The 17,449-nt window shown below is 38.2% G+C and overlaps 1 protein-coding gene across 3 annotated transcripts; it reads right to left on the bottom strand.

The window, feature by feature from the left end:
- Nucleotides 1–108: 108 nt before the first annotated feature.
- On the bottom strand, nucleotides 109–15,801 carry LOC138983024 (sperm flagellar protein 1-like). 3 transcript variants are annotated; one of them, XM_070356426.1, is made up of 7 exons: nucleotides 15,339–15,786; nucleotides 14,257–14,368; nucleotides 11,464–11,669; nucleotides 7,354–7,444; nucleotides 6,413–6,460; nucleotides 4,715–4,832; nucleotides 109–3,735 (listed from the first exon to the last, which is right to left on the bottom strand). In XM_070356426.1, the coding sequence occupies exons 1-7, from the start codon at nucleotides 15,499–15,501 to the stop codon at nucleotides 3,610–3,612; spliced, it is 864 nt and encodes a 287-aa protein (XP_070212527.1). In that variant the 5' UTR covers nucleotides 15,502–15,786; the 3' UTR covers nucleotides 109–3,609. The 3 variants fall into 3 exon arrangements, with proteins under 3 accessions (XP_070212527.1, XP_070212526.1, XP_070212529.1); XM_070356425.1 differs by having other exon boundaries at nucleotides 11,464–11,672; nucleotides 15,339–15,783; XM_070356428.1 differs by lacking the exon at nucleotides 6,413–6,460 and having other exon boundaries at nucleotides 11,464–11,672; nucleotides 15,339–15,801.
- Nucleotides 15,802–17,449: the final 1,648 nt, after the last annotated feature.

The raw sequence follows: 17,449 nt of genomic DNA, 5'->3' as shown, positions 1-17,449 counted from the left end.
TATGTTTGTGTAGAACAAAATACGGTGCTTATCTCTTTGAATTTGAAAATCAATAGTTCACCCGTATACACACACACACACACGTGCACACACCAAAGACAAATTGGGTTTATGTCAATATCATAATACATTTTTTTTTATTTGACAGTAATTCTGTTACTTGTGTCAATGTTAACCTCTTTTCAAAACAAAAAGAAAAAAATTGTGTTAATTAATCCTTCCAAAAAATTGTTTATTAATCTAAAACTAAGACTGAAGTTTTAGTCACATCACAATATAGTGTCAAATAACATGCAGTTCATGTACCTCCTTCACAGACTGTTACATTTTCATTCAAAGAATACAGTGACAGAAAAGTGATACAGTACTTCTGATTCCTCACGTTTAATTTCTTTTTTATCAGTACATTCTAGTCTTTTCAACTGCCATTTTACAAGTCGAACATTCACCAGAAGTCTCACTGTAATAACAAAATAAAAAGGGTCAAGAGAACTTTAAAAATGCGGCATTTCATTAACATGAGCGCTCCAAAGATCACGTGTGAGCAAGAAATGTGCCTTCTAAAAGCAAGAATATGAACCTCTTGGTCTTCAAACCCTCTTAACCCTTACACTGGTGCAATTCTGTAACACATGTTACATAGCCACTGGTGGATTAACAGAGAGAAAAATAAAGAAAAACGGTCATATAGGTTTTCGCATCCATGGGAGGAAATCGGAACCGACCAAACAGACTGAGCCAGTAGCGCGACACATGTCGTGACAACCAGGTGACAGTATACGTAAAGTAGCGCGACATATGTCGCGACAATTAACCAGCCTAAGGGTTAAAGTTCCACTAAGGGCTCCCATACATTAAAGTCGAGGGTCCCTCAACCCTCCAGCTGAATTGTCAGTAGGGAGCTCTACCACTGTATACTGATCTTAACATTTGACTTACATTTTTATTATGGAAGCCAAGGTACATGTACAGGGCTGTAAAAATTCTTCCATAGAATCAAATACATGTATAATGCTGTGAAAAAAACCACACAAAAACATTCATGAAGAACGTGAGCAGAATGCACAGTACATGTACAAAGAAAAATAAAATAGACGATTTAAAAAAAGACTAGAAACAATGTACCCTGTAAAAGCAAGAGGAACTGCTATCACCACTAGAGTCATGCACATAATATTTATAGTGAACCATCAACACATTCATACTTCAAAGCATGTGCACCCTAGCATGCACTCATCACCCTCATCCCCCCCTCCCTGTCCCCCAATCTACTCTGGTAATAATAGAATGGTATGGAAGAAATACAATACTGTTAATAATAGTTAATAAGCTTCCTCTTTCATCTCCGCCAAGGTATCACAGATATTTTATATACATATCACACCCAAGGTTTGTACACATCAAATTTTTTGTAGCATTTTGCATGATCAAATACCTCAATCAGCAAGACATGCACGACTAAAGTCAGTCACAAAAATACTGGAACAGACCAGCTCTCTAAATCTACTGGCTCTTTTGAAAAAGTGCAAACCAAATGCCATACTAGAAACAAAAGCAAATTCAATAAAATCAAGAAGAAAATTCTTATGTTTAATAATGCTGAACAATATGCTCATAAGTGTTGAATGCAGCTTAAATTCATGAGATCCACGAAATAAACAAAAAGAGTTTCAGATGTGCAACAATCAAATAATCTACACTGAACCACACACAAGCCTTCGTTGTGGTGCAGCTAAATGCAAACCTTAGACAAACTGTACAAATCATGTTGTTGTGTGAACCAGTGTCCATTCCTTACAACAATTGATCTGAGGACAAAGAAACAAGTCGTGTAAGGCGAAATCACTACATTTAGTCAAGCTGTGAAACTCACAGAATGAAACTGAACGCACTGCATTTTTTCACAATGACCGTAGTCCGCCGCTTGTGCAAAACGGAGTGAAAATGACGAGCCTGTTCAGCGCGGTAGTGGTTTCGCTGTGCTGCATAGCACGCTTTTCTGTACCTCTCTTCGTTTTAACTTTCTGAGCGTGTTTTTAATCCAAACATATCATATCTATATGTTTTTGGAATCAGGAACCGACAAGGAATAAGATGAAATTGTTTTTAAATCGATTTCGGAAATTTAATTTTGATCATAAATTTTATATTTTTAATTTTCAGAGCTTGTTTTTAATCCGAATATAACATATTTACATGTTTTTGGAATCAGGAAATGATGTAGAATAAGATGAACGTAAATTTGGATCGTTTTATATAATAAAAAAAAATTATTACAATTTTCAGATTTTTAATGACCAAAGTCATTAATTAATTTTTAAGCAACCAAGCTGAAATGCAATACCGAAGTCCGGCCTTCGTCGAAGATTGCTTTACAAAAATTTCAATCAATTTGATTGAAAAATGAGGGTGTGACAGTGCCGCCTCAACTTTTACAAAAAGCCGGATATGACGTCATCAAAAGTATTTATCGAAAAAATGAAAAATAAGTCCGGGGATATCATTCCCAGGAACACTCATGTCAAATTTCACAAAGATCGGTCCAGTAGTTTGGTCTGAATCGCTCTACACACACACGCACAGACAAACAGACACACACACATACACCATGACCCTTGTCTCGATTCCCCCTCTATGTTAAAACATTTAGTCAAAACTTGACTGAACACGACTGAATTTTTCTTTTAAATTCAAGTAAATAAATAACACAAAGCGCACAGATTAAGGTTCACTAAGCACACTTGGAATATCTCCTGACAAAAAATGCTATAATCTATTAAGTTACTTCCGACCTACTGTCTCTAACAAGGCAAAATGGAAGGAAATTAAGCCTTGCATTCTTTTTGATTTGCAAACCATGGGTCCAGTTTGATTGTCAGCAATATACACATTGTGAGATTCTCTACTAGCTTGCCTTAGAACAGCAAATTGGAGACAACTGATCACTCTTTACGGCTGTGATCGCTTACGAAACATTCTCGTTCACAAAATATTGTCTTTTTTATAACCAGCTCGAAACAAATGCATACAAGATAGCTGCATAAATACATGGATGATAACCATGACAATGCTTTGATACAACACTGCAGGTTCTCAGTGCAACAGTGCATGCAACTCAAACAACTGAGTGCAAAAAAAAAACCGTATCAATTAACCCAACTCTGTTGTTCATGCAGTCTCAAAAACTACTGTGTAAAAATAATGCTGCAGTGTTCAATTAATACCAATCACTGTGACTTCGGTACAATGCTAACATTTTTGGCTTGGCTTCAAAGAAACCTTCAAATTAACCACAATAAAACAAAATCAATCAGACTTGCCTGTAACATTAAAAAAAAACCAATGTCTTGCAGCACTGCAGAATGCACTTTTAAAACGTGATGACAGAGTGCTTTCCAAATACATTTCAAATCTATCTCCGGAATTTCCCCACAATTCCAAATACATTTCAATGTTCAAAATACCCGTTGAGTCAATCTCCAAAATGTCCCAAAGACACCCTTTGAGTCAATTTCTAGAACGTTCCAAATACACTGTGACTTTTAGTTGATCTTCAAAATGTTCCAAATACACCTCCAGTCAATCTCTGTTGTGTTTTCTGTAGTTAAGCTACATATCATCAAGCTGCAGGATTCTTAAACTGCTTGCTGCGTTGAAGCATGACTCAAGATCTTCGATCCGCAAATCTTTCAAATGCAGAAGATGCTCCAGGCGCTTCAATTTGGCGTTCAGTATCTGAAAATAGACATGCGCGTGTGTGTTAACATTTTGCTCCCTAGATGCCTGGCTTAGCCATCCCTCCATCCCTTCTTCTTCTTCTGCGTTCGTGGGCTGAAACTCCCTCGTACACTCGTGTTTTTGCACGAGTGGAATTTTACGTGTATGACCGTTTTTACCCCGCCATTTAGGCAGCCATACGCCGCTTTCGGAGGAAGCATGCTGGGTATTTTCGTGTTTCTATAACCCACCGAACTCTGACATGGATTACAGGATCTTTTCCGTGCGCACTTGGTCTTGTGCTTGCGTGTACACACGAAGGGGGTTAAGTCACTAGCAGGTCTGCACATAAGTTGACCTGGGAGATCGGAAAAATCTCCACTCTTAACCCACCAGGCGGCAGCGACCGGGATTCGAACTCACGACCTCCCGATTAGGAGGCCGACGTCTTACCACCGCGCCACCGCGCCCGTCATCCATCCCTTCAAAGAAGGAGCAAGCCAACCAAGATACTCCTGAGCTCACGTTCAGTCACTCACTCTCTTGCTCACTCACACATCAACGCATGCGCACACACACGCTCACACACTTCCAATGATTGTACAGCGCTTTGAGCAGGGTTAAACCCTCCTGGATACATGCGCTTTATAAATATTATGAATTATTAATATTATTAGTAGTAGTATGCACATATGCACACGCACGCACGCACGCCCGCCCACACTTCTTCATGGTGTTGTTCACCTCAACACAGAAAAGTGGATTGTGAGGTTTATTACCATTTCAGTTTTTTAACTTTATGAATGGCAAATAACTGTTAAATGCCTGCTATAAGTAGAGGAAAAAGACCGTTTCCTGAGACTTAAATCTATTCTCAGACAATACTTTTGTCTGACACTTTTGCAGACTTGGTTGTAATTTAATTTCTCTGCTCCCTTACCTTTTGTTTAGTATAAGGTAGAACAACACCAACGACCAAAAAAGATGACAAACTTACCCGAATCGTTTCATCCTTGGCCATGCTTTCCAGTTCCCTCTCCTCCAGCATAGACTTGGCCACATTGTCGATAGGGGGTGAAAGCATAGGCAGGGCTGGGCGGATGGTGGAATATGCCCTGGAAAATGAACAAGAAAACAGCCATAGTGAACTACACAGTGTGCAAACTTCTCAGAGGCATTTTCACTCAGTACACACAAATCATATGAATATGTGTTTGCATCAAAGTCCGTTGTATGCGTCCCTATCAGTATCACTTGTGAATACAAACACATGAACAAACCAAAACAGAGCACAGCTTGCTTATACAACTTTGCACAAACACACACACACACACACACACGCACATACACACACACACATGTATGCATGCACGCACACACACACACACACACACACACACACACACACACACACACACACACACACACTTACATACATACAAACATAACCTTGGCACACAAAACTTACAACATTCAAAGTGCATATTCCAGAGAAAACAACTGTTATAAGTGTATTGAGAAAAAAACAAAAAGTAAGTGTACATGTATACTGTATCATCTACTACGATTTTGCAAAGACCCCTCTGTATACCACTACATGTACCATCTATTTAGGAACATATATATCTGACAACCCATTTCCTATCCAATTAGTTTAAGTTGTTAACTGTTCTCTCAGCCTGTTACTTTTCAGTGTTTATGACAATAAATACCAGTTTGGTATCAACTATTTCACAGATGCTTTTCTTAAAACAGCCTCATATAATAGCAAGATGCAAATATCTACAGTGGTACCTGTGATGAAAGGACACCCTTGGGACCAGCCTAAAGTGTCCCTACATTGCAGGTGGCCTTTCATTACAGGTATACTTTGGTAGAGATAATATAAAAAGGGACAAGAGAAGGTGTCCTTTTAAGGGAGGTGTCCTCTCATGGGAGGGTCCACACATCGCATGTAATGCTGTATAAACATGCAGATCAAGAACAACACCTGCACTAATTAGGTGACAAGAGCACTCGACAAGCAAAGTGCACATGTACTTCGATCAAAGTAATAGCTACTAAATCTCTACATCAAACACACACAAACAAATCACCAAAAGCCTGAGCAAAATGCAAATAGGATTACACACATGTCACCAGTACACACTAAGAGTATGACACAAAAGCAGACAGCAAAATAAAGCTACATTCTGTCTGTCTGTCTGTGTCTCTCAAACAAATAAAGTTCAGTGTCTGTCTGTCTCACACACACACACACACACACACACACACACACACACACACACACACACACATGCATTATATGTACACAAGCACCTGTCCTTTCACTGATGCACTGGAGCTATCACAGATGTTCCTTAGCAACATTGAGCACACTGCATCTACTAAATACATCTAAGGCTTCACATTAATTGTTGATCACACGGCGCGCATTATTTTTTCTTGTATTTGTAAAACTAAAACAAAAGATGAATACAAAAACGAAACACAGACAAACTGCAACACTATTCTATGTTCTAGCACTGGGTGTAAACACTACCCAAAAAATAAAACATAATAGAAAACACCACACTAGCAATAAATATGTCACCTTTTCCATGAAGCCAAGCCCACTAGTATGCTGCATGCAATCAGCAAAGCAAGCTGTGAAAGCATCTATGAAAACAGGAGATAACTTAAAACAAAAATTCACCGTGATGTCAAATCTCCGTAAGTTGATCCAGTTTTTGACCTACTATTCCTGAACAACAAAAAAAGAAAAAACGTTTTTTTCATAACTCCATAAACTCAAACTTACTCATTCTGTAGGGAGCTCCTCCACTTCAAAAACAATCATGTTAATACGAAACTACCATCACTGGGGAAACACAAACATACACACATAACATGCACGCACACATGCACTAACACACACGCATAGGCACATTACACACACATACACACACACAAGTAGACACACACACACACACAAGTACACACACACATACACACACATACACACACACAAGTAGACACACACACACACACAAGTACACACACACATACACACACACATCTAGTGGACACTGCAAAACAAACACATCGGAGTCATGTAGTTATTCGTTGCAATTGCTGGTTTCAACAGGTCGACCAAAATTAATGTTTTCATTTTTCTCACTAAAGTGGGGAGTAACTCTTTCACAAAGCTTGAACATCCTGACAGAGTTATTTCCGGAAAACAACTATTGCCTTCCACAGAACTTTGTTGTAGACTTTGAGTTAACTTCATGTAGCCTATGCTATTTTCTGACAGCTTGGAGCCAGTTGCCACATGCAATATGTGGTTTTTAAATCAGCTGTGCAAGCTCTTCCTGTACAGATAAGTGTTGTCTTCTCCTTTTCTTTAAGTAAATAAATGAATGTAAATATTCATTGATGTTAGTCACACAGATTATAGACAACAATGAAAGAAAAACAAACAACAACATACAATCAGTAGGTCATACTTACATACAATACTGACTCAATGAAACAGAGTGTGCTGTATATCTATCCATATACAACCAGTGTCGCCACACACTAAAACTTATGAAAAATATACTCTTTTTTTAGGCATTTACACACACACACAAACGGAAACATTTGAACACTTACGCTCTTGCAGGATGACCATGTGGAACGACGCCTCGCATTGGGGATTCACTGTAGCGTTCAGTCTCATTTTGGGTGGGAGACCGTGATGTAACTAAAACAACAATCCACAACCATTCATTATTCCATATACCTGTGTACATGTATGTACAGTACACCACATCTGATATCATCACATGACTCTTTCGTTTTGTCTACAATTAAAGGTTCCATAATCATTATGATACAGTAGTAAACAAATAAAGATGGTGTTATGGAAGAAAGAGATTATGGAAGTGATTATCCACTGGCCACTGCGCCCGTCAAAAAAAAAAAAATAGTTCAATTGCTAACAACGAAAAAATGTGACAAAAAACAACCATAAAATGTGAAACAATTCTATATACATGTAGAAGCAGGAATGATTTGTCAAAAGGAAGGACACAAAATCTTAAAGTTTCTGAATTGAGGCCCTTGAAATAACCCAGGAAAGAAAACGTGACGAGAGAGTTTGAAAGTTTATAGTGCCATCATAATAATTACCACAAACCATTTTCACTTTTGTGACAAAAAGGTGTATTTAAAGCAGAATTAAAAAATATAATAAGTCCAGAAAATTACCTGGATAGCATTATTTTGTGAGTGACTAAAATTACATCCCCTCTTCTAAAGTGTAATTAATAATGTTGCTACAAAAAATATTCCTGTACAAAATTAATAAAAGAAGAATGATTTGTGAGAAAATTCTTGTGTAAGAGTAAAAAAACAAAAACCCATAAAAAAAACCAATCATCTGTGTCAGATATAAAATACATGACTAAGACTTGCATTAACTCTAGGAATTCAAACTTCATGAATTAGCCGCAATCCATGACAGATAGAGTGCTAATGTTCTAAAATCAGGAACCAATAAACACACATTACAGAACATTTAATTATAGACAAAATAAAAAATGTACTGGAACCTCGATCTATAGGTCCTTAAAATGGACTAACAAAATACACAACAGACATAGCAATATCTGCTGAAGATACGATAAAAAACAAAAACAAACAAGTCGCGTAAGGCGAAATAACAACATTTAGTCAAGCTGTCGAACTCACAGAATGAAACTGAACGCACTGCTTTTTTCACCAAGACCGCATACTAGTAGTTTCGTCAGTCCACCGCTCGTGGCAAAGGCAGTGAAATCGACAAGCCAGAATAGTGCGGTAGTGGTCGCGCTGAGCAGGATAACACACTTTTCTGTATCTCTATTCGTTTTAGCTTACTGAGTTTGTTTTTAATCCAAACATATTATATCTATATGTTTTTGGAATCAGGGACCAACAAGGAATAAGATGAAATTGTTTTTAAATCGATTTCGGAAAATTGATTTTAATCATAATTTTCTAATTTTTAATTTCCAGAGCTTGTTTGTTATCCAAATATAACATATGACATGTATATGTTTTTGGAATCAGAAAATGACGAACAATAAGATGAAATTGTTTTTGGATTGTTTAATAAAAAAATAATTTTAATTACAAGTTTTCGATTTTTAATGACCAGACTCATTCATTAGTTTTTAAGCCACCAAGCTGAAATGCAATAGCAAAGTATGGCCTTCGTCGAAGATTGCTTGGCCAAAATTTCAATCAATTTGATTGAAAAATGAGGGTGTGACAGTGCCGCCTCAACTTTTACAAAAAGCCAGATATGCATCATCAAATGTATTTATCGAAAAAATAAAAAAAACGTCCGGGGATATGATTCCCAGGAACTCTCATGTCAAATTTCATAAAGATCGGTCCAGTAGTTTAGTCTGAATCGCTCTACACACACACAGAAACACAGACACACAGACACACACACATACACCACGACCCTCGTCTCGATTCCCCCTCTATGTTAAAACATTTAGTCAAAACTTGACTAAATTGTAAAAAAAACACCAGACAGATAAAAAAGGCGATTGCTACTATGACTGTATTTAAGACTGATATGTCAAACGTTCCAGAAACTTAACCTTTGCATGTGTTATTTTAATGTACATGTGTATCAGAACTATAAACTAATGCAAACTACATCTAAAGCAATCTAAATACGAATGCTAGCTGCGCATACGGAAGTGTTGGAGCAATTTCAAGTATAATTTACAATGCAAGGGAACGTTATCTGTGATGTTTCGCCCAGGCAGTTGGGGGCTATAAAAAGCTGTATTATAATAACAACAGAATAAATCATAAATAATCAGTGATTAATATTAATATCATTGCTGCTACTTCAATTACAATGCACAAAAGAAAACTATGCTTCACAATGATGCTGATCTACAGTCAGATTGAGAAATTTATTAGAAAAAAACATCAGTATAATATGAAACAATATTATAAAGTATATTCAAGCTATTCATCACCGCCTGTACAATCATGAAGTACATCAAATGTACAGTGTTTCGTGATTAGTACACTACCATAAGTTTAAATAGAAAGGAGTTGCAGTTGGGTAAAAGTCTGCCTTAATTAGTACGATTATCTCAGGCCAGCACTGCTATATTTCATAAAATCGTTAAGTACTCAAACCTTCAGTAACAGCTATTGTGTTTTCAGCGTAGCAATAGGGTACGATATTTAGACGAGACAAGTATAATGCCGACAAGTCGAAGACGAGTCGCATTATACTTGTTTGAGTCTAAATTAGTAAATATCGGACCCTATTGCTACGCTGAAAATACAATAGCGATTATATAGCTGTTCTGACCTTGATTTGTTGTTCCAAACTTACAAAATGACAGTTTTTGCGTCGATGTGTTGATCTCAGGTTTTGATAGCTCAGACGCCGTTTCTTATGCGCATTAGTTTTACGCAGGTGCCAGACTGACTTTGGAAAAAAACTCGATTTGACAACATAGCTGTTAAACAGCTTTTTATTAGTTCATTCGTATACAACAAAAAGAAGTTTGAGGTTTTTTTAAATTTTGAACAAGACTACTTATGAAGAAGACCAAAACACAACATAAACGGAAAACTAGAAACAACTGAAGAACTAGGATGCAACAAGGGGAGGAGAAGAGAACAGCTAATACGTACAATGCGAGCAGACGGCAGCGAAGTTTTCAGTTTGGGTGAATGGCATTTATACTTGTCTCGTCATGAAGCGAATTTTTCAACCTGTTATAAACGACTACATGAATGTTTGGCCCCCCCCCAAAAAAAAGGTGTGGTTACAGTAACCCGACCTACTCTACTTTTAGGGGCCGACCCTATAACTTTTTATTACATTTGTAAAAAAAACACACAAAAAAACAGTGCAGAAAATGCAATGAAAGCGAAAGCGCTCGAGTCGCACACTTATTTCCCTGTCAAGTAGGTTTATTTTGTACACATTAAAAAAAAAAGTTTAAAAAAAAAAGTGATTGCCTACCTTCCTACCCTATTTTTTTTGGCTAAAATTGTTACCTTAACCACACCTATTTTTTTTGGGGGGGGCCTTAGTGCCATGGGTTGTACATCAATACTTCAGAGGGGAAGTGGGGTATTTAGTGTGGAATTACGAGATAAGAAAAGCCGAATGCGAAAGTTTGTGTCAGTCGGCAACTGTGAGCTCACACAGGCACACAAAAACGGCTGTTCCGTTTTACTCCCCTGTTAAGTATTTGTACTACATCTTTCGACTTTGGGCATTTTGTGGTGTTTAGGGACAGAAAATAATTGGTTTAGTCCTGTTTCATCGGGAAGTTAGCAGAAAAGGGTATGCTATCGACATTTGTAAAGCTGAAAAACATTCCCGAGAAGAATTTCAAGTTGTCAGTGTATGCTAGCTGTTGTCGATTGAAACATCGTGTGGTACAGATGGGTAAACCGGAACCATGCGTCTTTGTTATTGCTAATATGCTTTTAGATATTGGCAAAAATGGCCGACTTCCGTGGCATTATGCTTTGATGATCGGAAGAGACCATCCAATCACAGCCCCCGAATTCCCCCACGTGTCCATCAGAATAGCTATATTCCTTGATTATGAAGTAAAACAGTGTTAACTATATAATATATTCATTTAATTGAACAGAGTTGTTAATTGATAACAAAAATGTCATAGAATCCTGCTTGCTCCAACACTCTCATATGATCTTTCTGCCCCAATAAGCGCTCACGTATATCCAAAATTTCTTCTGTTTTGCCTTTTGAGTGGAAGGCATGTAGCTGTTTGGTTCGCTGCTTTATGGCATTATGTCTCTCCAGGCCTTTGTCTATTTGATTCCGCAGCATCATTAACACTTTCTCCACCACTTTGGCCTTGGCATTGGATAGTGCGCGGATCACATCCTCCGATAGGTCTAGATCTAGGTTCTGAAGGACTCTTCTGGAAGAAAGAGCGGTTATCAACTTCAAGAAAACATGCGATATACACCCAGTTAAGAGAAGAAAAACTCTGTTCAAAAATCTAAATATTCATCAAAATCCAATGAAGAAGTCATACTTGAGAGTAGCATTACATTGGCCGAATCATGTCTAAGACTTAACAGCAAGTATTATAAATAAAAATTTCTATGAGGACACATATATATATATTATATATATATAGGGTCATTCTCAGAAATGGTGGTACAGTGAGAGTGAGAGGGGTGACACATTTGAAATCATGAAAAAGTAAATTAAAATTATTTCTACCACGACTTTTTTCATCTGAATCTATTCCTGAGACATTAAAGCATTGTTGTATGTCAATAAAAATGGTTTCTATACGTTGGTGTTGTTTTTGTGTACTTTTCAATTGCGAAGTTCGACCGTTTCCGGATCGCCGAAGCGTTACACGACTTTCGTGATCAACAATAGGCTATATTCAGTCTCATGGCTAAATGCAAACATGCAAACACCAACAAATTACTGCAATCGACAGTCAGGACTTCAGTATTGGACGTAGCAACACATCTTTGCAAAAACTCACGCTGAATTTGAAGTTAGGGGCTTCGAACAAAAAATTTTGAATGTCGTAACGCATCGTTTCCAGACTCGACGCCCGAACATCGGACAGCAATGTGCTCCATGACTTTGCCACATCACGGCTATTTTTAGCTCTTTGGCGCGCAGGAAGTTCGAACAAGAAAATAGTCCTTTGAATCACAGCCAAATATTCACAGAAAACACCAGAATCATATCATTTGCTGAAACTCATGGCGTCGTTTCCTGACCTACGTCACGACTGAAGATGGTTTTTACTAAATTGTCGAGCCTGCAAAGCTTTGTCACAAACTTACACACCGCGGTTGGCGACAATGTAGCGTCGGAAAGATATCGAGTGCAACAGTTTCTCAACGCGCGAAGTTTAGCGGCAACACAGTAGCCAAGAAGTTCTCGTATCTTCTGATCCTCGATGTTCGACATTCATCAAGTACTTAAAATGGGTAATCTGAACGCAACAGGAACTTTCAACAAATACAGCAAACTCTGACGAATTGTGTTTTGTGTAGTTATTTTGGGTCAGACGGGTTTTGCCGGCAAGAAAGGCCAAACAGTGCAGATTCATGTCTGTCGCACAGGAACCGAAAGTGGTTCAAGCATTTCGTTTCTGTGTTACGACATTCACCTTAGTCAGTTCCAAATGTCATTTTTTTTACCAATATTAGTTGAAGTCCTTCCCTTTCATAACTAGAATGTGTTGGGTAGAACACAAAAATACTGCAGAACTGATAAAAAATGCACAAAGGATTGAAGGCTTAGGTGGTTTAAAGTTGGAATTTGGTTTCCATGTTACAACATTCATCACGTAAATACAACACTTTAAAACGTCTCTTATTCAGCAACCAATTACTCTTTTTGTCTAATTTTTGCATTATTATGTATAGCAAACAATAGACTTCATAGTAAAAACAATTATTTTGTATTTCTTGACACTTTATTTTTTACTTTGTATACATGTAACACTTTGTACCACCATTTCTGAGAATGACAATTAATATATATATTATATATATATGCAACCATGTGCACTGCAATTTGAAAGGTTTACCTTCTGCCTGTAAAGTGCAACTTTTTCAAACATGATTTTACTACCAATACTCATTACAATCATCAATTGGGTAAAATAACAATGTTCAGAAATCATAGTGAGCAAAGTTGTCTTCTATGGTAAAAATAAACAAACACATGTATATATATATATGCAGATCAATAACAAATTAAAGCAATAAAGCAAAGTAATAGACTGAGAAACTGAGAAACACATGTGTTGCTAGATCTATATATGATGGAAAAACGAAAAAGTAAACTCTGCTCAATAGTCTTCTGTCTGCCCAGCGACCTTCCCCTTGACCCTACTTGTGACCTCGATGTTTTTTGCCCCCGCAAGGGGTACGGTACTCTCTAAGCACCCAAAACCTCAAAGAGAGATAACTGGCGGAAACCTTCCTATTGTAGTCTCCTGTATGACGGCTTACTAGTGCCAAAACCTCATAATTGTAATTATCAAGGGAAAATTAGTAATTTTTCCTTGATAGTTACCATTTTCACGTGTTAATTACTAATTTTCCCCGGAAAATTACTAATTTTTCTGGAAAAATTACTAACTTTCACCTGTTAATTACTAATTTTTAGTTTTGGCTCACTTCCTGATGGATTGCAAGTGCCGAAACTAAAAATTAGTAATTTTCCCGTGAAAATTAGTAACTAACAGATGAAAACAGTAACTGACAGCGTTAATTAGTAATTATCACGTGATAATGGGTAACACCAGGTTTTGGCACTAGCAAGCCGTCACACTCCTGTCCGCCCAGCCGACCTTCCCCTTGACCCTGCTTGTGACCTCGATGTTTTTTGCCCCCGCAAGGGGCACGCACCCAAAACCTCAGAGTGATAACTGGCGGAAACCTTCCTATTGATCGCCATACAAAAGTGAAAAGATAGACATAAGCAGCCTGTACTGGAAGCAGACTCACTATTGAACTCACCTGTTTAGCAAATACCAATTTTCCTGTTTCTGTTTGGAGGAGTGTGCAGGTGTGTAGTTGTGGAGGTCGACCATGCGGGGAAAGTAGTATTTGATCAGCTCTGCCACCAGGACTACAACATACAAAACATACTCACAATGCAGAAATAAATCAATGCTCAGTTAAAACCACCAGGAACCTAGATACAAAGAACTGGCACTTCACATCAGCCTTTCTTTCTTTCTTTCTTTCTTTCTTTATTTGGTGTTTAACGTCGTTTTCAACCACGAAGGTTATATCGCGACTGGGAAAGGGGGGAGATGGGATAGAGCCACTTGTCAATTGTTTCTTGTTCACAAAAGCACTAATCAAAAATTTGCTCCAGGGGCTTGCAACGTAGTACCCAATATTGTCTGATGATATCTTCTGCTATGGTCTGTTGAGACAGTGATATCAAAATCGAGACCGGAGGTCGAGATTTTGATATCCCTGTCGAAACAGACCAATAGCAGAAGATATCATCACACAGTCAGTCAATGTTAGATATATTGCTAATTCTTTGGACATTTTGTATTTACTGTAAAGAAATTACAAAAGTATTTGTCTCAGTTTTGGCTGTTCCATATCCCTCCCTCTGATTATTATTTCTTTTTGTTCACTCTTTTCTTGTACTTTTCAGTATTTCAAAATGTCTTTTCTTTCAAAAAGTCTTTTGTCACTTGCTCAACTAAATTCTGGGATCATTACATAACCAGTTATAACCAACCTGTACAATGAGCAGCCATGCATGCAGTAGAATAATAATTAAAGGAACAAAAAGAAAAACAATGACAAGTTAACCAAATACTAATTTATCTTATTATATATACACACACACACACACACACACACACACACACACACACACACACACACACAAACAGTTGCAGTATTACCAATCAGTGAATCTGACAGTTAATGGTCAAAATGACATCAAAAAGGAAAATCAACTCTCAGAAGTCATAGTTCTAGAAGAGAACAGTCGCATTCCCACCCCTCAATGTAAAAGTTGGGAGACATTGACAAAAATAAACAACACACAAGTTTTGCAACCCTATAAATACCTCCATCAGAAAAATCTTTGGCGAGATTTTTCTTGGGTCTTGTTAGCGGTATTCTGTCAATCCATTGATACAGGTTCTCAAGTTCCATGTCGTCGAAATAGTCTTCCATGTCGACTCGAGTTAGTCCATTGAAAGAACGCCGAGCGGACACATACTGCGACATTATTCAGTGCTGTTTGTTCGATAAGCATCCACCGCAAAGCCTAGATCAACAACCAACGAAAATGACAAAGACTTTCTACCACTTTCCCCTTGATCTTCCGGCAGTGAAAGTCCCCACGATTTCCGTACCATGACATGAGAATACGTCTGCTGTTCACTCTCTGTGTGTCCCCATTTAAGTGCACACACAGGTTGTTCACTAACCGTAGCGGGCAGCGATTTCCGCTGAACACCAATAGAGTGGTGAAGGTACACAATCCACGGCCGCCCCAAACAACGGGTCACGTGACATTTCGAGGTGGGAAAAAATCAATGGCTTTTTGATCACCTTTATCATTGGTTCTTGAAAATCCTATCAAATCATTCTTATTCATCTGACCACTTATTGTGGCTTTTAAGTCCGTCATCATAGTATCGAGTCAAAACGTTACAGATTAACTTGTGATGCCAGCTAATACTAAATCGGGGGTTAGATTTCGGCTTTGGACTGACGGAACAGGCCACAGGCACATGACACGGGGAGGGGGAGGGGGGGATAGAGAGTGTTGAGCGGGAGTGAGCCTCCTCCTGCTTTCTAGAACTCGTCAGTTACTGAAAAAGTATGAGGAAGGCTCATCCCCAACCCCAAACCCCAACCAGTGGCACGTGTCCCGGTGGTGGCTGTGGACTAATTAACTTAGTTATGTTTTCTGTGACTCAGTGTGGAATACCCCGTCGCGATATAACCTTCGTGGTTGAAAACGACGTTAAACACCAAATAAAGAAAGAAAGTGTGGAATACATAACTTGATCCTATGCCGTTTCCATGAAGAGCACCTGCCCCGAATAAACTTGGAAAAACTTAGAACGCAGTGTAGCGGTTATTGACGAGCCGCAGGAGCGGCGAGTCATATGGTCTCGGCTCGGGAGCTGTCTGTGGAGGCTGCGTGCTATAATTAGCTGACCTGCTGCGCGAGCAGTCACTGCAGAGTTTTGATATAACTTTGTAACACGTTTTATTTTATGCTCCTCAAGAATACAACTTTGGGCAACGTGCCACGTAAAACTACACGCAACAAGGATTCAGTAGGTACCAAACATGCCTTGGTCGAAGTAGAATGTAAATGAATCTTTATAAAGAAGTAGGCTACAAAGTTTCAAACGACAGCCACAGCCACGGTTGGGTTCACGGCATCAAACCGATGCGACTCTCCGTCATATCATACACGTAATCAATCACATAGATGACTAATAAACATGTAAACTACATGTATACGTCTATGGTCGGACATAAGAAAGGAGAGCTTCCCCCGGGCCTGTGCATGTGTTGTTCGTTGTGCGTGTGTAAATGTACACAACAAACCAGAGATACTGTAGCTTGCTACAGATCTCTGAACAAACTGACCACAAAACTGAGACAGACTTCTTTCGCTTCAGTCTTGCAGAATTTAAAGACGAATACAGGTAGAGCGTGCATTATACTAACTGTTTGGTAAAAGTATAAAACCGTTAAACGTTTCTTTTTATAAATTACAGGAATTACTTTGCTTTCAACTTTTGACTCGAACAGCAGACGATGAATACCTGCGCATGCGTACACAATCATAAGAGACATTTCGAAATAACATTATTTACACATTTATTCCTGTTTTGTGTTTTTTTTTCTTCTTTCCCATCTTTCCTTTGCTCTTAAAATAATACATAACAACTACCACAATTTCCAACAAAAACAGATTGCAACAACATTCCTATTTTAAGCTCAGCCACACGCCGACATGGAAGTTCAATGGTACTTTCAAACTTTTTCTTCTCTTCGTCGTATTTGATTTCTTTCTATTTCATAAGTCGAGTGCATATGATTTCGGCTCGTGTTCATCGTGAGATGGACTTAGTTTCTTGTTTCTCAACTAATATCGAAAAAAAGCTAGTCTTTCGGATGAGACGAAAAACCGAGGTCCCTTCGTGTACAC

Source organism: Littorina saxatilis, linkage group LG12 (genome assembly GCF_037325665.1).
Source record: "Littorina saxatilis isolate snail1 linkage group LG12, US_GU_Lsax_2.0, whole genome shotgun sequence".
NCBI lineage: Eukaryota > Metazoa > Mollusca > Gastropoda > Littorinimorpha > Littorinidae > Littorina > Littorina saxatilis.
Note: the sequence above shows the minus strand (reverse complement) of the source record. Positions and strands in the feature narration are given on the sequence as shown.

Excerpts from the sequence above, each read along its gene's own strand:
- LOC138983024 (XM_070356425.1), bottom strand. The coding sequence starts at position 15,501 with ATGTCGCAGTATGTGTCCGCTCGGCGTTCTTTCAATGGACTAACTCGA. Across the intron at positions 6,461-7,353 it reads CATGGTCATCCTGCAAGAGC|GAATAGTAGGTCAAAAACTG; the intron begins GTAAGTGTTCAA and ends TTTGTTGTTCAG. Across the intron at positions 4,833-6,412 it reads TACGGAGATTTGACATCACG|GGCATATTCCACCATCCGCC; the intron begins GTGAATTTTTGT and ends TTCATTTTCCAG.